We start from the raw sequence: 18659 nt of genomic DNA, 5'->3' as shown, positions 1-18659 counted from the left end.
AGTCTTTTTACAAGGAGCATAAAGTTCTCATCTTCTTCTGAATCATCATCTTCTTGTTCTTCTTTTGTGTCAACTTTCAAAGCAATGTTTTTGTATTTATTCTCTTGATTCTCATGCTTTTTAAGTCTTCCAAGTTCAAGTTCATACTCTTGATGTTTTCCGAACAAGGATGTGGAAATCGTGGTAGAAAGACTTTTCTTTTCCGATATTGCCGTCACTTTTGGTTGGCATTCCCTAGTTAAAGACCTAAGCACTTTAAGATTAAGATCATCGTTAGTAAAAGTCTTAGCGAGAGCAATCAAGTGATTTGTCAAGTGTACAAATCTCTTTTGTAACACGACGATAGATTCTTCGGGCTGCATTCTGAACATCTCGTATTCTTGACTTAAAGTGTTCAATCTAGACCTCTTTACTTCAGCGGTTCCTTCATGATTTTCTACCAAGGTATCATATTTTCCTTTGTTATTGTACATTGAGAGACACGAAAGAATTCATCCATATTAAGTGTACTTTGAAGTATGTTGATTTATTTCTTATTGTAAAGGACTTTTTTCTTATCATCTTCATCCCATGAACTCTTAATCTTCGGTTCCCTAACCTCATTGAGAACACTTGTAGGAACAAACTGACCATTCTCCACAGAATCCCATATTTCTTCTCCTTGCGCTTTCAAATGAGCCTTCATGCAAATTTTCCAAAAATCGAAGTATTCATCGAAAAATAGTGGAGGTTTATTGTTGCTACCACTATCTTTAAAAACAGGATTTGCACTTGCGAAAATCATTTTGGATCTCTAGGAACAGGTTATCTATAACCTGCTCTGATGCCAATTGTAAATAGTGATTACACCTAATATGGGAGTGAATTAGATACTTTGATCAATTTTTGGTTTATTAAAATTATGCTTTTAACTTTCTGATTTGGTAATGATTTAGAAGCGGTAAAGTGCAGAAATGTAAAGAACACGGTGATGTATCATGGTTTCCCTCACAATCTAAGAGTACTCTAGTCCCCTTACGCAGTAAGAGATTTTACTATTTATTTAGAATTTTGTACAAGCCTATTCTAGCCACTATACACAAGTTCCTAAACTCAATTAATAAGGACAACCCTCTTATAATCTTTACAAAGTGAAACAAGAGAACAGTCTTCTTTTTTCACTCTTTTGCTTTCAACAATCTTGTACAGCAGGATAACCAAACACCAATCTAAGTTTTTACAAGAGTTTGAAATTGGATATCAATGTATCAATTAATAGAATTGATCTTTTCTATCAAGTAAGCAACTCAAAATATGTAATACAAGTGCTCAAGGATTATAGTGTTGAAATTTTCAGAAATGCAATGAAAATGTATCCAATAAATTTTAACCGAAGTTTGTATGATAAATGAGAGAGTAGTGAGTTTGAATTGCAATAAAAGAGGTGAGTTTTCAAAATCTGATAAGTAGAGTATTTATAGCACCTTAAAACCTTTTCGAATGAGTATGAATTCATGAAAAGATATCATGCTTGAGGGATGAAAAAATAATTTTGTTAGAGTCGAATTTTGAGTGAAACTACGCCCTCTCTGGTGGTTACACTTTAAGCGGTGTAAAAAAATTCAAAATTTCGCGTGTGTAACTGGTTATCAGAAATGGTGTAACCGGTTACACCTGTTATTGCACACCAAAGAACTCAAGTTCACGAATGTGTAACTGGTTACCATAAATGGTGTAACCGGTTACACCTGCTTTGAAACTAAAAAATACCTTAAAAAATGAGTTCAACCGAGTTTCAAAGTGCTTTAAAGTGAATGCATGCATATGTAAATGATTAACATAATTTTTCTTGAGCACTTAAATATTAGCATGGTGAAATTGCTTGCTTGTACCTCATCAAAATTAATCAATCATAAAGTCTCAAAGCTAGTCTTCATAAAGTGAAAGATGTTGAACACTTGACGCTTTAGCTTTGATCGTGATGCTTTTTCCATTCTTTTATTATGAGTATTTGCTTCTAAATTGTCTTCATCAAAACAAATAATTGGAGAAGTTTGACTTCACAAGCGCGTCATGCGGCAATTCGGCTACACTCAGTCCATTCTCAGACACCCTGTTGTATTTGTTCCTCCTAGTTTGACACATAGACAAATAGATGACATGTTTGATGATTATTAGAATCATATGGTACCGGAGGAGGCACGGAGTATCATAGCCCCGAGCAACTGGATCTACGTGGACGGGTACATCAGGTGGTTCTTCAGGATGTCACATATGTATATGGTGCAGGCTGCACTAGGAGATCCACCGAGACCAACTCATCAGGAGATACTATATGAGGAGAAGGCACAGTTGGATCATGTTGAGGATGTCTTGCCTAGATGTTATCGTATTGTGGAGATTGCCTAGGCAGGCAGATAAAGGTATCTCTGATGGGACTGATCAGGGGCATGTCCTATAAGCCACCATGATGGAGGCACGAGGGGCATTGATGTATCGGAGACGGCGCTGGATGGCGGGGGGGATTGATGGTCGGAGAGCCCGAGGAGATGTAATCTGACATACACAGTAATGCATTAGTATATAGTAGTAATATTATGAATTGTATTTTATTATGACATCATGTTACATTGTCGTTGTTCTCAATTTCTTTGATATTTATTGGTCTTTTATTTATATATGACATTTTTTTACCATCTGAATTTATGAACGTCATTTTTTATATATCGATTGTATGGTTTAAATCTCGTCACATAACATGATACATAATGCTTATAAATCTTCATCTGAATACACATAAACAAAACATGACATTATGTTTTTATACGTTACAGGGATGTAACTCCGTAAAATAAACGGAGATGTATCTCCGAAATATTTTAAAGTTCAATCAGAATTTAGTACGTTCGAAGATGTATCTCCTAAATCTAGAAGCATTTTAATATTTTTGCGTAGTGTGTAAATAACTCATAGGGTGCGTTAAAAAAATCCCCTTCTTTATTACCTTTAACCTCTTCACAAATCTTCATTTGGTGATTAATCTGCCCATACATATAACAAAAACTCAAAAGTCTTTCATACTTGAAGAAGACATGAAACCTTTTTGTTGGTAGTTTAACATTGTAGAAGGGTTTCCTTAGGTTAATAGACCCTTTAGCCCCTACGAAATTCCCCCAAATAGTGTCCCTTTTCTCTATTCTCTTCAATAAATTTTCCTATTGTGTTGCACATCCTTAAAGTCATAGCACGAGACCTTAATTTGTAGAACATATATATTCTAGCCCAGAAACCATCAGTAAATATTTTCCTACTCTTCAAGATTTTTACTTTGTGGTTTGAAAGCTATTGATGTTGTAGATATAAGAATTGTATATTTGAGAAAAATCCATGTAAGCGAATGAATCTATTCTTCACAACAATAATAAGCATATAATGTTTCTTCTGGTGCTTTTCTTTTGTTCAATCTCAACTTATCTTGGAGAGGTAGTACAGTATGTACACAATTGGGAAACAACCTAAGAATGCACATAAAACAGCTGCATTCCCTGCCAAATAAAATGTGTATATATACATGAATGATGTAGAATGAGTTGCACATCATGATTCGTCGGCCTTTGGCTCGAGAACGACCGGGATCTTTTCTTTGTGGTCACCTCGCAAAACCTCCACAATCACCTGAATTTCAACATCACCAAGTATTAGACTATCATAACAAATCAGCTTCAATTTAGATTTGTTTCTATTTTCACTTGTTTCCTATTTTCATTGATTTAAAATATCTAACTAATTTTTAACCAACGGTTAACTAACTTTATCTCGGGTTCGTATAACTTTGCTTAGGATACATACCTTCTCGCCAACTTCACATTGATCAAGAATTCTGTACAAGTCGCTTCCATTAGTAACCTTCTTACCATTCACAGATGTTATGATGTCTCCTAAAATGAGTCTCCCGTAGGCATCACGCTTTGTCGATTGTAAGCCCTACAACAAAATAGAAGTTTAACCAAATTCATCACCCTTGAAAATTAAGTTCTTAAAAAATGCGAAAAGTTGAGCTTATATAAGAAATAAGCTTACTGCTTTTCCAGCTGGACCAGTGGCAGGAGCATCCAAGACAAGCACTCCACTTACTCCCAATTGCTCCACAGATTGGTCAGGAGCAAACTTGATCCCTAATATAGGTCTAGTAACCTTCCCAAACTTCACCAATTGATCAACAATGCCATTTACCTAAATATATAAAATAAGCACATAAACTATATTTAAGAGAATAAGAAAAAGACGGCATTTTTCTACTAATAGTTATCTCTTTAAAAACCGAACCGGACATCGAACCAGCGATCTCAAACCGGATGACACCGAGTTCAAGTAACTCAAATAACCAAACCATAGACAGTGCTGGTTCACGGTTCAACCGATTGCACCGTCCGGTTTGGGTTTTTATAACATGTTTATAGAGAGGCAAGAGTCGGGGCTCACAGTATCGACAGGAATAGAAAATCCAACACCGGAGGATGCACCAGAAGGGGAGTATATAGCTGTATTAATCCCAATGAGGCTTCCAGAACTATCAAGGAGTGGCCCTCCACTGTTACCAGGATTAATTGCTGCGTCGGTCTGTATAACATCTTGAATAGGACGACCAGTTGCAGCCGAACTAATTTCTCGCCGAAGTCCACTGTTTTAAGAAACAAGTATATCAATAAAATTTAATCGACACAGAACGCATGTAGAAATGATCAGAAACTTTCAAGCTATCCAGTATCAGAATACTCGAAAAGCCTATGTTTGTGACGTGCCATTTGAAAGAAGAAAAATTGTTTACCATATAAAATGGTTTGAAGTTACAAAGACAAAAGATAAGATGTTGCGCAATACAGTGTTGCATAAAAATAGTTTACAATTTTCATACCTGATGACTCCAGTTGTAAGAGTGTGGTCAAGTCCAAACTGCAAGAATCACATGATAACTTATAAAAACAGTTGACAAGTTTTCAACCGGGATTTCCATCATCTCTATAAATCGGAAAACTCATAGAAGAATACACATTTACAATACAATATGCACCAATCTATGTGAAAATCTTACCGGGTTCCCAATAGCATACACTTTCTGACCAACGAGCAAGTCCGCAGAGACCCCAACAGGTATAGGTCTTAGCTTCTCTTTAGGCGCATCAACGCGAAGCACGGCAACGTCCTTGTCTTGGTCAAAACCAACAACTTTTGCATCATAAGTTGATTGGTCTGCAAGAGTGACCCTGCACATAACTAGCGTCTCTTTGAACAGTAGTACTTTTATTTTTTTAGTAGAAATCTAACCCGGTGCCATTGAACAGGAATTCTCAATTCACACAGAGACAGTGAGTTTGTAATAGCTTATTAACAGCTTATTTGAGTTTATCTTATGACCTAAGCTGTGTATTTGCAATTGTTTGAAAGAGCTTATAGAAATATTCTACGACATTTCTATAAGTTGTGTTTAGCTTATTTCGACAAGTTTTTCAAGTTAGCTTATAAAAACCAATTACAATAAGCTCTCCAAAATAACACATGAAAACATTTCTAGCTTTAATGAAAAAGACTTGTATGATAAGAACTTATGCTACAAGTGTTAAATTATGTTGTTTACCCAAACACACCTTTATTCAATAAGAGCTTAATTAATTAAGTTGTTTACCCAAATACATCACAGGTATAATTTTGAGAAAACCAACAAGGAAATTGATTCAAAAGAAGCAAAAACCTACCAACCTGAGATCAGAAGCACCCCTGATAACATGATAATTGGTGACTATATGACCATCCTTATCCCAAACGAAACCCGACCCTGATCCTTGAGGAACCTCCAACACGTCCAGAGTAAACGCATCCTGCCTAAACACAAACACCACATTAAATATGAGTTCAATTCGGATGGAAAAAAATTGATTTTGTAAATTGATTCAAGCTGAAATTGTTTGTCCAAATTTTGGTAAAAATTTGTTTTTGATTGGATAGATTTTGTAAAACTTATTTTAGTTAAAAGTAAGTTTTTAATGCAATACGATTTCAAGTTTAAAAGCAAAAACTAAAAATTCTAGCTTCAAGTATAATCAATTCTAAAGGCAATCCGCAAAATCAATTTTATGTCTTCCAAAGGTGAAACTAAGCATGCAACCTATAATCAAAATCAACTGTACTAAATCAATTTTGAATCCAAAAATACGTTAACAAAAACAAAAGGCTCACCTAAAAGTTCAATATTTTCTATCAAAAGAATCAAACACCACCTAAACACAATTACCCACATGAAGAAAATCAAAAGGGACATCACAAAATTCAATCTTTTTTTAATCAGAAGGAAAAAAAAACAGACTTACTTGACAGCAAGATTAGTTATATAAACAACAGAAGGAGTATTCTCTTGAAAGAGACGAACAGTAGCTAGTTCATCGGTCTGCAACTTCCTTGGTGTGGTTACAACAAAAGCAGAAGCTGAATCAGGATTTGAAATGAAGAGAGTGAAAGAGAGTGCAATTGAAGTACAGAAAATGAAAAGAGAATCTAAACAGGTTTTAGGTATACAGAGGTTTGGAAGTGAAAGTGGTTGTGTTTTGGTTAATGGGGTTTGAGGAGGAGGAGGGTGTAGGAGGAAAAGGGTAGGGTGAGAAATAGAATGGGATGGTGAATGGAAATGGAGGGATTTGGATTTGGTGATTATAGAGCGAGAAAATGAGGAAGAATGGAAGAAGAATGTGGAAATGAGGGAAGAGGAAGAAGAAGCAATGGCCATTGTTTTTTTAGTGGAGTAACGTTGTTTGTGGTTCTTGGAATGTTGGATTACGTTTTCAACGTGACATGTTCTAACTGTTTGCGGACCTGGATGGCCTTTTTGGCAGGTTTGAGAAGTTCTAGGTTGTAAGCGATTTCAACCACTCATCTTTGATCAAACGGTTCAAATTATATCATAATTAAAAATATTAAATGTGCTAACTTTTCAAAACAAATTAGATATTCTTATACCATGACTGTAAAACTTAATCATCATTCGTATTTATATTTATAAGATTAAATTTGAGCCGGTATATTTTTGTTTAACAAAGTAGCTAGGTGAGTTTAGATTTTTTTTAAATTATGATATTAATGAAAAGTATAGTTTATTAATATAATAGCAAAAATTACTAATCTTCGACAATAGAATCATTAATACTACACTAAAATTAATGTATCTAATTTATAAATCAACCAAATACATAAATTATTAAATGAATCTAAAAATTAAATTGATCTACAACAATAGAATCATTAATATTACAATAAAATCAATATATTTGGTCTATAAACCGACCAAATACATAGATTATTAAATGAATCTAAAAATTAAATTCCCATAGATAAAATATATAGCAAAAATTACAGACCAAATGCTGTAAACTAGAGATACTAGACTACACCTCAAAACCACGGCAAATTTTCACGTTAATTTAAAAGCTCCCTCTTGCAGCTTCTAGAAATTACGGCAATTTTGTCTTGGTATTGCTGCAGATGTGCGTATCATTGCACCAACGTGCAACTAAACACTGCATACATTCTTCTGAAAACATTTTCATCTATCATCATAATAAATACAAAGCTATAAGTTACAAAATTTTGTCAAGAGGTCTCAATTCTCTGGGTAAGCCATCGAAATGTCCAGCGTCTATGTCAGATTGGAGCATAGGTCGTTTTCCTGTTTGCCAAACAATGCCCTCGGCTAGGTGTTCTTTGCTTGGCGTGAGCATTACGAAATTGGGATCAGCTCTTTGATAACTGCAAACAAGTAAGAGTAAATAAACACGTAAATTCACCAATAGAGTACAGAGCACAAATTTTACAAATATCTCATTAATTAACATGTAGATCTTAGCAAAAAGTAAAATAAAATTGATAGCAATTCTCTGTTTTGCTAATGCAGCAACACGGGTGTGTATGAGTCATGATATATTAGCAGAGAATCTATTGAATCAAAACAAAGAAGTGCTTCCAAAGAAATGAACCTGGCTTCTCTGAGACTTTCACTTTGGAGGCCAAATCCATATTGCAGTTGACCGTCTGCACGATCTCTGGTGGCTGGAAAGAAAAAAAAGGGCATTCTCAGGAGGTCAAACATCCAGAACGAAGATGACTCTATAGAATCACAATTTTGGAAGAAATGTCTCAAATTATCATATTTAACTTTTGAAATTTTCACAGGATGAGAAGTTGAGAACAATTTAATATCATAGATATTAGATCTTATATCATCGAACTTGATGAATGAGGTAGCAGTGGAACACATCATAAACCTAGAAAATGATATTACATGGGTGATACTCACGAAGAAAACAACATACCCCATCCCAAAACACGCTCTGCATAGCACCAAATACTTAATCTTTGGTTGGGAGAACTTACTTAGTAAGTTAGTAGTGCCCAACATAAAACAGAATGAGCATTCCTTAGAAAACAGAAATACTCAAGGGGGAAAACATATATTCCACAAAGAATATAGGTATAACAGTTTGACATAAAGGAATAATTTAAACTTCACAAACACCGGGAAACAAGGAAGCCTTCTCCCTAGCACCTCCCCATACAAGCACAGGTGCAAAAGGATGTGAAAAATCCCACTTAAGAAAAAAAGGAAACCCGAGCTCAGTCATTGGCTTGAACAATTCTTGGCTAGACCTCACTTACATTTTGGCTGAACTCCAGATTACCGGAGTCCCTTTTCCCTATGAACAAGAGGGTTTAAGACCCAAAAAACACAGCAAGATTGAATAGAAAAATCCATCTAGAGACACCTGAAATGTTGAATGTGAAAGAAGGTTTCCACCATGACTTGAATGCAACAGCCATTGTTGAGCTTTTAGGTCCAACTTTTGCCTGAAAATATGATAAATGTTCATCTTGAGTAAATCCTATATAATCAATCTATGACGAAACCTGCCTAACATTACATTAATTTTTTACCTTCAGCAAGAAGTTCTTATTGGCTTGCCAGGACGCACCTATTTGAAAAGTGGATTCTGAGATACTGTTTGCTGCTATCGCATCATCAACACTTCAACCCAGAAAATTAGATTTACCACATTGGTACAACTGCACAGAAGTTTGAATATCTTTAAAGCCAAAAGAGTACCTTGTTTGTAACTCAAACCCAAAGTCAATGTAGTTTGTAATTCCAACAACAGAATTCTCTTCGAGGGGGTTCTTCACCTGTTCAATTCAAATGTTTGAGTTTTAAAGTATTATATATTGATATTCTGATTCAACAACAAATCAAAGAGTTTACTAGAACTCAAACCAAAAAAAGATTTAATAAGGGTAAGCATAAAGTAATCCTGGATGAAACTCTATCTAACTGTCAAAAAAATTAAATTTAAGATACAACTAAAATCAAATATGTTCAAACATCAGTGTTTGTGAAAAAGATAATCGAAAGACAAAGGATAACTTAAAATATGAGAAAAGACAGAGCAAGGGCCACCAAGGAAACATACCCGTCTTTGAACAACCATATGCTGATAAAATGAGGCAACAAACTGCAGATTGTTTAGAATTCAATTCAGTAAAATCCTTAAAATATTAACAGAATTCCACACCATATCAGGGAAGAAAAATACAAATGTGTAGTTAATTAGCTAGTAGTTTAAATTGCATTATATCATATAGAAGATCGATACGGTTAAGAAATGTGGTTGGGCCTAACTCAACCCTACAAAACCGGTTGGTAGAGTGAGGATTGCCCCAATTTATAAACACATGTTCAGACCATATATTATCCGATGTGGGACTCTTAACACACACCCTCACGTTCAGGACTATACAACTGGAGCGTGGAAATAAATGGTGGGTGGCCCGATAGCGGAAACCATAATAGATGACCCACCGGATCTTAAACCAGACTCTGATACCATGTTAAGAAATGTGGTTGGGCTTAACTCAACCCTACAAAACCGATTGGGAGAGTGAGGACTGTCCCCATTTATAAACATATGTACAGACCATATATTATCCAATGTGAGACTCTTAACAGATTCACTATTTAATCTTGAATAAGTTGTGATGGTTGGTGAAATGAATTTTTTTAATATAACCTATGTTTCACAAATTACAATACTTTCTATTTAAGAGAAAAACATTTTGGAAATATTACCCACCAACATTTTGGAAATATTACCCACCAACATTTTTCCAAAGAATAAATGTAAAATATTAATCAATTTGATTATGAAGATTTACCTGAGAGCTTTTGACAAGCTCAAGACTGAAATTGAAAGACGGGCTCAAAGGGCTGCCAGATCCCACGCTGTAACCCAGGGCACAACTCCAGTTCATCAAATTTGAAAGTTTTGCATTTGCATCTAAAAAACAGCACCGCGAGGTATTATGCACATGATTGTTTTATAATATATACAAGTGAACCTTGAGTTAGTCGTACTAATATATGTTTGTTTGTGTGACTGTTTTGGCTCATCCTTTAAGTCCAAATCCTGAAACTACTTGAAAACAATGATGCATTAGTTCAAGTTCTTCAGTCCCCTTTCCTCGGATTGCTTTTTTTCAGTTCATTACTCTATCTTTAAGTGTCATAAAATTGATTTGTAAAATGTAATAGGACCAAACAGAAATCAAAAACTAAACTTACAACCAGAAGACATAGCCTCTGTTGATTGCCTAGACTAAAATAAACTGCTTAGAAGGAAAAATGGGCAACGGAATAGAGTTGTGCTCCTTGTAAGATGATGATCAATTACAGAACTATAAAAGATAAAAGCCAATTCTGAGAAAGAACCCACTTCTCTATTCAGTCCCAAACCAATTGTTAATTTCTGCATACTTTTGTGTGGTTATCCCCACCTCACCCCCTATAGTGTATTCTATTGTTCTTTTCCTTCTCTCCTACAACCAATACTGGCTGTATCTCTCCCCTAATACTAATGCGTCTGTTAATATCAGTGGGCCTAACAAATTGTATCCCTAAACACATGTGCTAGTTTTAGAATACACACACGAAGACCCAAAACACATGTGCAATTTTTAGAATACACACATGAAGACGCATGGGCACACACTTAGCAAGTGAGACTAAAAACCATTGATGCATTAGTGTCCATTTTATGGTTAATGAAGTATAAAACTTTTCTATCTCAATCTATCAAAAGGTGCAATATACAACCAGTAAGGATAAGTTAAACATGTGCACCATGTTGAAAACCAAACCACAAAAAATAATTTAAAAAGCCCAGCACTGATGTAAAAAAAATAAAAATAAAAAAATAAAAAAAATAAAAAATTTGAAGATGTTGAAATATTTGTGAAGGAGCAAAATCTGCATAGTTCTTACGGTGTGGCTCAAACTGCACCCCGGCTGTTACCCTTCCTATCTTGCTCACCAACCATGCACTTTTTGGTACTTCGTCTTTCACTGCAAAGTATAACAAATAAAAAAGTTTATAAGCATTGTTTTGCATGTGGATCATAAATCAATAAATCAAAAAATCCATCAATGCAATGAAAAGTTTAGCAATCTTAGTAAGAACAGTTATAATCTCAAACTTTAAACACGTAGAGACAAAGCACAAAGTAATACTCCAAATCTTCTATTCTTTCAGGAAAAATTACTTACAATTTTAATAAAAGATATTTAATGTAGAACTCAAGGTAATACTCCAAACTTGTATTGAGAATTTGAGACTTATCATTAATGCCTATTCAGTGTTGCTGTAACCAGGGGCAGGATCTAGCCCTTTTGAGGGCATTCAATTGAACCCTCAGAAATTTTTAAAAATGCACATATACCCCTATATTTTGTATTTTGGACCCCTGAATTATTTTTTTTACACTACTAGTCCAAGAGACCCTGAGTTTGTTTTTTGCACCTCTGAGCCAAGGGCCTGGATCCGCCATTGGCTGTAACGCCTAATATCTCAAACAATAAATAAGTAAACACTTAAGTAACCATGAACCAAAAGGATAGCTTGTGTGAAATATCATGTGTAAATAAGGACCAGATTCTCTGTGTTTTCAAAGGAAAAAAAAACACTTTTAGTGAATAATATGTTTTAAAATGTTATAATAATTACACAAGTTTTTTTATAAAGAAAATGAAAATCTCATATCTAAAATAGGCAGTTTCAGTGCTATTCTGGGAATTAAGAAAGTGTGGCTTTGGGGGGATCTAGAAAAAGTAAAATATATAAGAGCTTTTCTCAATGCTTATCGATTGCATCCTAAATCTGCTCAATACAGCCAGTCAGTAGCATAAACCAGATAACTTACTGGCAAAAGGCATAAGTGTGACTCCACATGATAGATTTCCCGAACCATATCGCAATCCCATCAGGCCATAATCTTGGGACGTTTCTCTGTATAATTGGCGAACTTTGTCAACATTGTATGTTGCTATTTGTGATGAAGTGCAAAACTACAAGAACTTAATACACGCTTCTTCCACCATCATCAAACAAAACACACCTTTTCTTCAATAGCAAAGGGAACACTCCGAAGGCCCCAAATCCATATCTGGGATAGTAAGCACACGACCTCATCCGCAAAACCCTAAACAAACAAACCACACACAACATTCACACCACTTCAATTCAAACTGATGCAAGCAAATATCAACAGCATTATCATGATATATTCAAGTCAGAGCTTCTTACGGATCAGATGTTGATACATAAAGGTCCACGAATGTATGAGGATCATTTACGTCACTGCACATTAGATATCCACCAAGTTAAAATAAAATCTCAACATTCACTAAACAAGAAGCATAAACTCTTGTTTTCATCCTCAACATTGGTATCTATCATTATCATATTAATCCCCACATTAGATAAACAGGAACAGGGAAGCGGTTGGAAGAGCTTAATTAGACATATCTCATGACATAAATACTTATAGTATTATTTCTTGGATATACTTTTAAAGATAACCTGTGTGTGTGAGTTTCTAGTGATTATTACAACTTCGTCTACATATAAGAATAAAAATAAAAACTTACTACATGTCATATTTCTTTTGTGCAGTGACTAATATAATAAAGCATGGATTCAACTTCGAGGATGAAAATGAAATATTACAACAACAACAAAAAAAAAACTAAACAAAAGAAGAGTATAGAACACCTTTGCCAGCGAAACGAAGCATTTCCATTGATGTTTTCTTCAGGCTTTTGATCAAGAGGACCTGAAACCTAAACAAAATTTAAAATAATTAATTCAAAAAATACACTTTATTATTCGAAAATTATTAATTTAATTTTGTGATATCAGATTCAATAATAAAATAGGAACGAATGGGGATACTGTAGCGATGAGATCGACGTGAGGATCGTCGATTGGTTTAAGCATGATTCTAGTGATGAAATGCTTCGGTTGCTGAAAGTAATCGTTGAAGAGACACCTCAATGCGAGCTTCCCGAAAACGACGTCGTAAGATGATTCGAGCATTCTGTCACGTGCGGCGAGGGGAGGGAAATCGAAAAGCGGTGGAACTAGAACCACCGGCGGTGGTACTTCCTCTTTCTGAAACCACTTCCACATTGTTGTCGATTTTGGATTTTTCGAGTTTCGATATTTTGAGAAATTCAAATGAAAATGGAAATGGAAATTGAGATGGAGATGAAGATGAAGTGAAGTTTGTGAGGTGAAGATGAAGGGAATTCGACGTTTTCGATATGAATCGGTGGTGGTGGCGCCATTTTCGCACGCTTCACGAAGGTTCCAACTTGGATGCGCAATTACGGAAATATCCTTCTACTGCTTTTAAATGTTTGGGCTGGGCTTTTCTTCAACGTGAGACTTCCAACTTTGAAAACTTTACTCCATACCCATTCAGATAGATTGAAAATTTAACTTCATACCCCTACACTATACTAATACCCCTACAATTTTTTAAAAATATCAATTTTATCCTTAATTATTTTTAACCAATTTACCATTTCATTTTTAACCATTCAATCGAGACTTCCTAAAATTATACTTTCCACCCTAGTACCGGAACTCCTTAAAAAAGACATCCGGTATATATTTTTTTCAAACGGGAAGACTTTGTGAAAGACATCTATAACACTGCAAATAGTATCTCGGAAGAGTTATCTAAAGAGTTTTGGTTCTTTTTGAAAGAAAAAAAAACATTCTGGAACACTTATCAAATGTGTTCCGGTTAACAAAATGACATACACCGGAACTCTTCCTTGAAGACTTCCGGTATTATATTTCTGTAATCCGGAACTTTTCGTTGAAGACTTCCGATTTGTATTTTTAATTTATTCTTTTACTTTTTTTTATTGTGCAGGAATGGAAAATCTTCCCCAAATATGTGTAGATACTTCTGATGCGTTTTTAACCACTCAAAGATTTGGTACACGAGAAGATGTGATCAGATGGATTAAAGAGGTTGGAATCGATAATAAAGTAATTGTTATTATCACTCGTTCAGATACTGAAACAGACAAGAGAGGAAGAAGTAACAAATTAATATTTGGTTGTGATAAATGTGGGAAACACAAGGATACTGATAGTGGAACCCAAAGTGCGTCCAAGAAATGTGGATGCCCGTTTAAAATCAGGTCGACTCCGGCGAAAGATGTAACACCCCAAATAAAGTAAAAGAATTATTTAATTAAGTTGATAATATTATTTTATTAATTTAATTAAATAAATTGGGTTATTATTATTATTATTATTATTGTTATTATTATTATTATTTGGAATAATAATAATTGGAAAATATATAAGTTGGGATAAGAGAAAAAGTTTCTCATTTGGAACAGTAGAGTTTTACGTGGAAGTTGAGAAGCTGCAGAGAAGGGAGAAGCTGTAGAGCAAAGGCTGAAGAGCGGAAAAGCGGAAGCGTTGAGTTGCCGAATTATCTCAGGTAAGGGGTCTGAACCTTATTAAATGATAATATGCGAGCATTTTCATGATTTATGTAGGATTGTTGATGGATTTTGGGGAATTAGGAAGATTGGGGAAGTTGGGGTTTACCGTCGTTTAGTACTATGATGAATAAGTCGAATTAAGCTGAAATTGAATCCGTAGTTGTGTGAGTCGCGTTTTCCCGAACGCGTAGCCTTTTACGGAAGTTGAATCGGAGGTCCGGAAGTCCTCCGACGGCGGAAAATGCGGAGAACTCTGCATTCTGCCTTGTGTTAGCACAGGAACTGCTGTTTTGTCTGCGTTAACCGGTTAACCCAGGGTGTTAACCGGTTAACACTGTTGTATATTGTGAAAATGTTGCGTTTTGCCTGCGTTAACCGGTTAACCTATAGCGTTAACCGGTTAACACTGTTGCGTTTTGCCCAGAAGTGAGTTTTGCCTGCGTTAACCGGTTAACCTGTGGCGTTAACCGGTTAACACTGTTCCAGTATTGAAAAATGACTAATTTTTATGTTGAAATGGTGATTTGGCCTATTGTGGTTGATTGTGATGAATCCATGTGTTAAGATGTAATGTTGTTGTTGTTTTATTGAGTTGTATGTCATGCTATTAATGATGAAGATAACATGATCATATGATGTTGTTGTTGCGATGTTTTGCGATGTTGATTATGATGCATGTTTGGTGTGCATGCATTCATGAAAGGCCGATGCCTAGTGATGAACGGACTGAGTTCCAATGATGTTGTTGACTCCGGGCTTGTTGAGAGGCTTGGTTCCTTACGGGGAACTCGGATTCTATGGTGATGAATCTGGGAGTGGTGATCCTGTAGTGGTCACAAGATGGGTATACCGAGTCGTGTTGAGTCATGCATGGGTGTGTGCATTGCATTTGATATGTTGTTTCGTTGATGTTCATGAGTTTGTTGATTATGATGATGATGATGAGCTGTGTTGGCATGTGTGAAATATATAATTATGTTTATATTTATGTCGTTATATTATTATTTAATAATGTAATTCTCACCCCTTCTGCATGTGTTTATGTTCATCTATGATGAGCAATGTGCAGATAAAGAGGAGTAGCTTTCGTTGAGGTTTGAAGAATAAATGTAGAGCTATTCTACGGAGTCGAGTCAAATGCTCTGGTCATGTGACACCGGGGTTATGGGATTCGATAGATAATTATATTTTATTTACGTTGTTCATGAGGATTAAAATGTTGAGATGTTTTGTCGAGACAATGTTGAAACATTTTTATGAATTATTATATGATGAAAAATAATAATTATGTTGTTGTCCGCTGCGAAGTTTTAAATATAATAAATAATGTGTTATGTGTTGTGATGCGATAAGTGTATGTTGTAAGAAATGTAAACTCTTCTACATGTGGTACTCTGATAACTTATTTAAATATGTCGATTGGGTAGAAGGGTGTTACATTAGTGGTATCAGAGCATGGTCAGTCCAGTCGAGTCATAATGTGATGTTTTCCCTGTTGGTCGATTAGTGTAAATGACACTGTCGATATTTAACGATTGTGGTTGTGTTGTGCAGAGTATGGCTGGAGAAAATGACCGTGCGATTGCTGAGGCTCTGGCTGCTATAGCGCAGGCTATGCAGGCGCAGCAGAATCCGCCGGTCGACGAGTTTAAGAATTTGGGAAGGTTTCTGAAGAATAACCCTCCTACATTCAAAGGGCGCTATGATCCAGATGGTGCTCAGATTTGGCTGAAGGAGATTGAGAAGATTTTCCGGGTGATGACGTGTACTGAAGCACAGAAGGTGCAGTTTGGTACGCATATGTTATCTGAAGAGGCTGAAAACTGGTGGGATAACACTCGCCAGAGAATTGAAGTACCAGGTGCTGAGATGACTTGGGAAAGGTTCAAGACGGCCTTTCTGGAGAAATATTTTCCTGCTGATGTGCGATGTAAGAAGGAGATGGAATTTCTAGAACTGAAGCAGGGTAACCTGTCTGTTGCTGACTACGCTTCGAAGTTTGAGGAGCTGGTGCAGTATTGTCCTCACTATAATAATGCTGATGCTGAGGGATCCAAGTGTGTCAAGTTTGAGAACGGGTTGCGTCCCGAGATCAAACAAGGCATTGGTTACCAGGAGATTCGTAGGTTTCCTACATTGGTTAATAAGTGCAGGATATTTGAGGAAGATAGCAAGGCTAGGACTGCTCATTACAAAAGTCTTAGTGAGAAGAAGAATAAGGATCGTGGTAGTCCCTATGCATCTCCGAATGGTAAAGGTAAGCAGAAAATGGTAGATGAGAAGAAGCCAAGTGGGGGAGGATCTTCCATAGCTGGTAAATGTTTCAAGTGTGGCGAGCCAGGCCACCGTGCTGATAGCTGTACCAAGAAAGTGCTGAGATGTTTCCGATGCGGTCAGACTGGTCATAGAGTTACGGAATGTAAGGATGCTGGTCCGACATGTTTTAATTGTGGCGAGAAAGGCCATATCAGTTCGCAGTGCTCGAAACCGAAGAAGGCGGCTACTGCAGCTCATACTACTGGTAGGGTGTTTGCTCTGAGTGGGGTTGAAGCTCCTAAAGAAGATAATCTGATTAAAGGTACTTGCTTGATTAATAATGTTGAATTGCTTGCTATTGTTGACACTGGTGCTACTCATTCGTTTATTTCATATGAGTGTGCAACTAAGATTGGTGTGACTATGTCGTCCCTAGGCGGAAGTATGGTGATAGATACTCCTGCTAATGGTTCTGTGAAGACTTCTGTTGTCTGTCGAGGTTGTCATTTGACGATCTTTGAAAGAGAGTTCGTGGTTGATTTGGTGTGCTTACCCTTGCACCAAATTGACATTATTCTGGGAATGAATTGGCTAGGATTCTATGGCGTGTTCATCGACTGCTATAGGAAGACGGTGCGGTTTTCTGAAGTTGGTGAGAATGATGAGGCAAGATTTCTATCTGCTAGGCAGATAGGGGATTTGGTGAAAGATGAAGCTCAGATATTCGCTTTATTTGCGTCTTTGCAAGCGGATAAGAAAGTGGTGAGTGTAGATTTGCCTGTTGTCTGTGAATTTCAGGATGTGTTTCCGGAGGATGTAAGTGATTTACCTCCAGAACGTGAAGTCGAATTTACCATTGACTTAGTACCAGGTACTAGTCCGGTGTCGATGTCTCCGTATAGAATGTCGGCAACTGAATTAGTTGAATTGAAGAAGCAACTTGAGGAATTGCTTGAGAAGAAGTTCGTGCGTCCAAGTGTGTCTCCTTGGGGTGCACCAGTATTGTTAGTGAAGAAGAAAGAAGGTACGATGAGGTTGTGTGTCGATTATCGGCAGTTGAATAAGGTGACTATCAAGAATCGGTATCCATTGCCGAGGATTGATGATTTGATGGACCAGTTGATTGGAGCCCATGTTTTCAGTAAGATTGATTTGCGGTCGGGTTATCATCAGATCCGAGTGAAGTCAGATGATATTGCGAAGACTGCTTTCCGTACGAGGTATGGTCATTATGAATACACTGTGATGCCGTTCGGTGTGTCTAATGCTCCAGGTGTGTTTATGGAATATATGAATCGTATATTTCATCCGTACCTTGATGATTTTGTTGTGGTGTTCATATATGATATATTGATATATTCTAAGACGGAAGAAGAGCATGCAGGACATCTGAGAGTTGTTTTGCAGGTGTTAAGAGAAAAGAAATTGTATGCAAAATTATCTAAATGTGAGTTCTGGTTGAAGGAAGTGAGTTTCCTTGGCCATGTGATTTCGAGTGGTGGAATTTCTGTTGATCCTGCTAAAGTTG

The 18659-nt window shown here is 36.2% G+C and overlaps 2 protein-coding genes across 2 annotated transcripts; both read right to left on the bottom strand.

The window, feature by feature from the left end:
- Positions 1-3369: 3369 nt before the first annotated feature.
- On the bottom strand, positions 3370-6858 carry LOC127119682 (protease Do-like 1, chloroplastic). The gene is made up of 8 exons (XM_051049983.1): positions 6345-6858; positions 5737-5859; positions 5072-5243; positions 4895-4932; positions 4462-4660; positions 4060-4212; positions 3829-3963; positions 3370-3654 (listed from the first exon to the last, which is right to left on the bottom strand). The coding sequence occupies exons 1-8, from the start codon at positions 6755-6757 to the stop codon at positions 3577-3579; spliced, it is 1311 nt and encodes a 436-aa protein (XP_050905940.1). The 5' UTR covers positions 6758-6858; the 3' UTR covers positions 3370-3576.
- Positions 6859-7197: 339 nt separating this feature from the next.
- On the bottom strand, positions 7198-13743 carry LOC127119692 (uncharacterized). Its single transcript, XM_051049995.1, has 13 exons — positions 13299-13743; positions 13119-13186; positions 12651-12704; positions 12463-12546; positions 12268-12353; positions 11333-11413; positions 10228-10349; positions 9486-9527; positions 9125-9201; positions 8956-9046; positions 8787-8868; positions 8001-8073; positions 7198-7773 (listed from the first exon to the last, which is right to left on the bottom strand). The coding sequence occupies exons 1-13, from the start codon at positions 13533-13535 to the stop codon at positions 7605-7607; spliced, it is 1266 nt and encodes a 421-aa protein (XP_050905952.1). The 5' UTR covers positions 13536-13743; the 3' UTR covers positions 7198-7604.
- Between the last annotated feature and the right edge of the window lie 4916 nt (positions 13744-18659).

Source organism: Lathyrus oleraceus, chromosome 1 (genome assembly GCF_024323335.1).
Source record: "Lathyrus oleraceus cultivar Zhongwan6 chromosome 1, CAAS_Psat_ZW6_1.0, whole genome shotgun sequence".
Classification (NCBI taxonomy): domain Eukaryota; kingdom Viridiplantae; phylum Streptophyta; class Magnoliopsida; order Fabales; family Fabaceae; genus Lathyrus; species Lathyrus oleraceus.
This window is presented reverse-complemented; position numbering and strand designations above follow the sequence as displayed.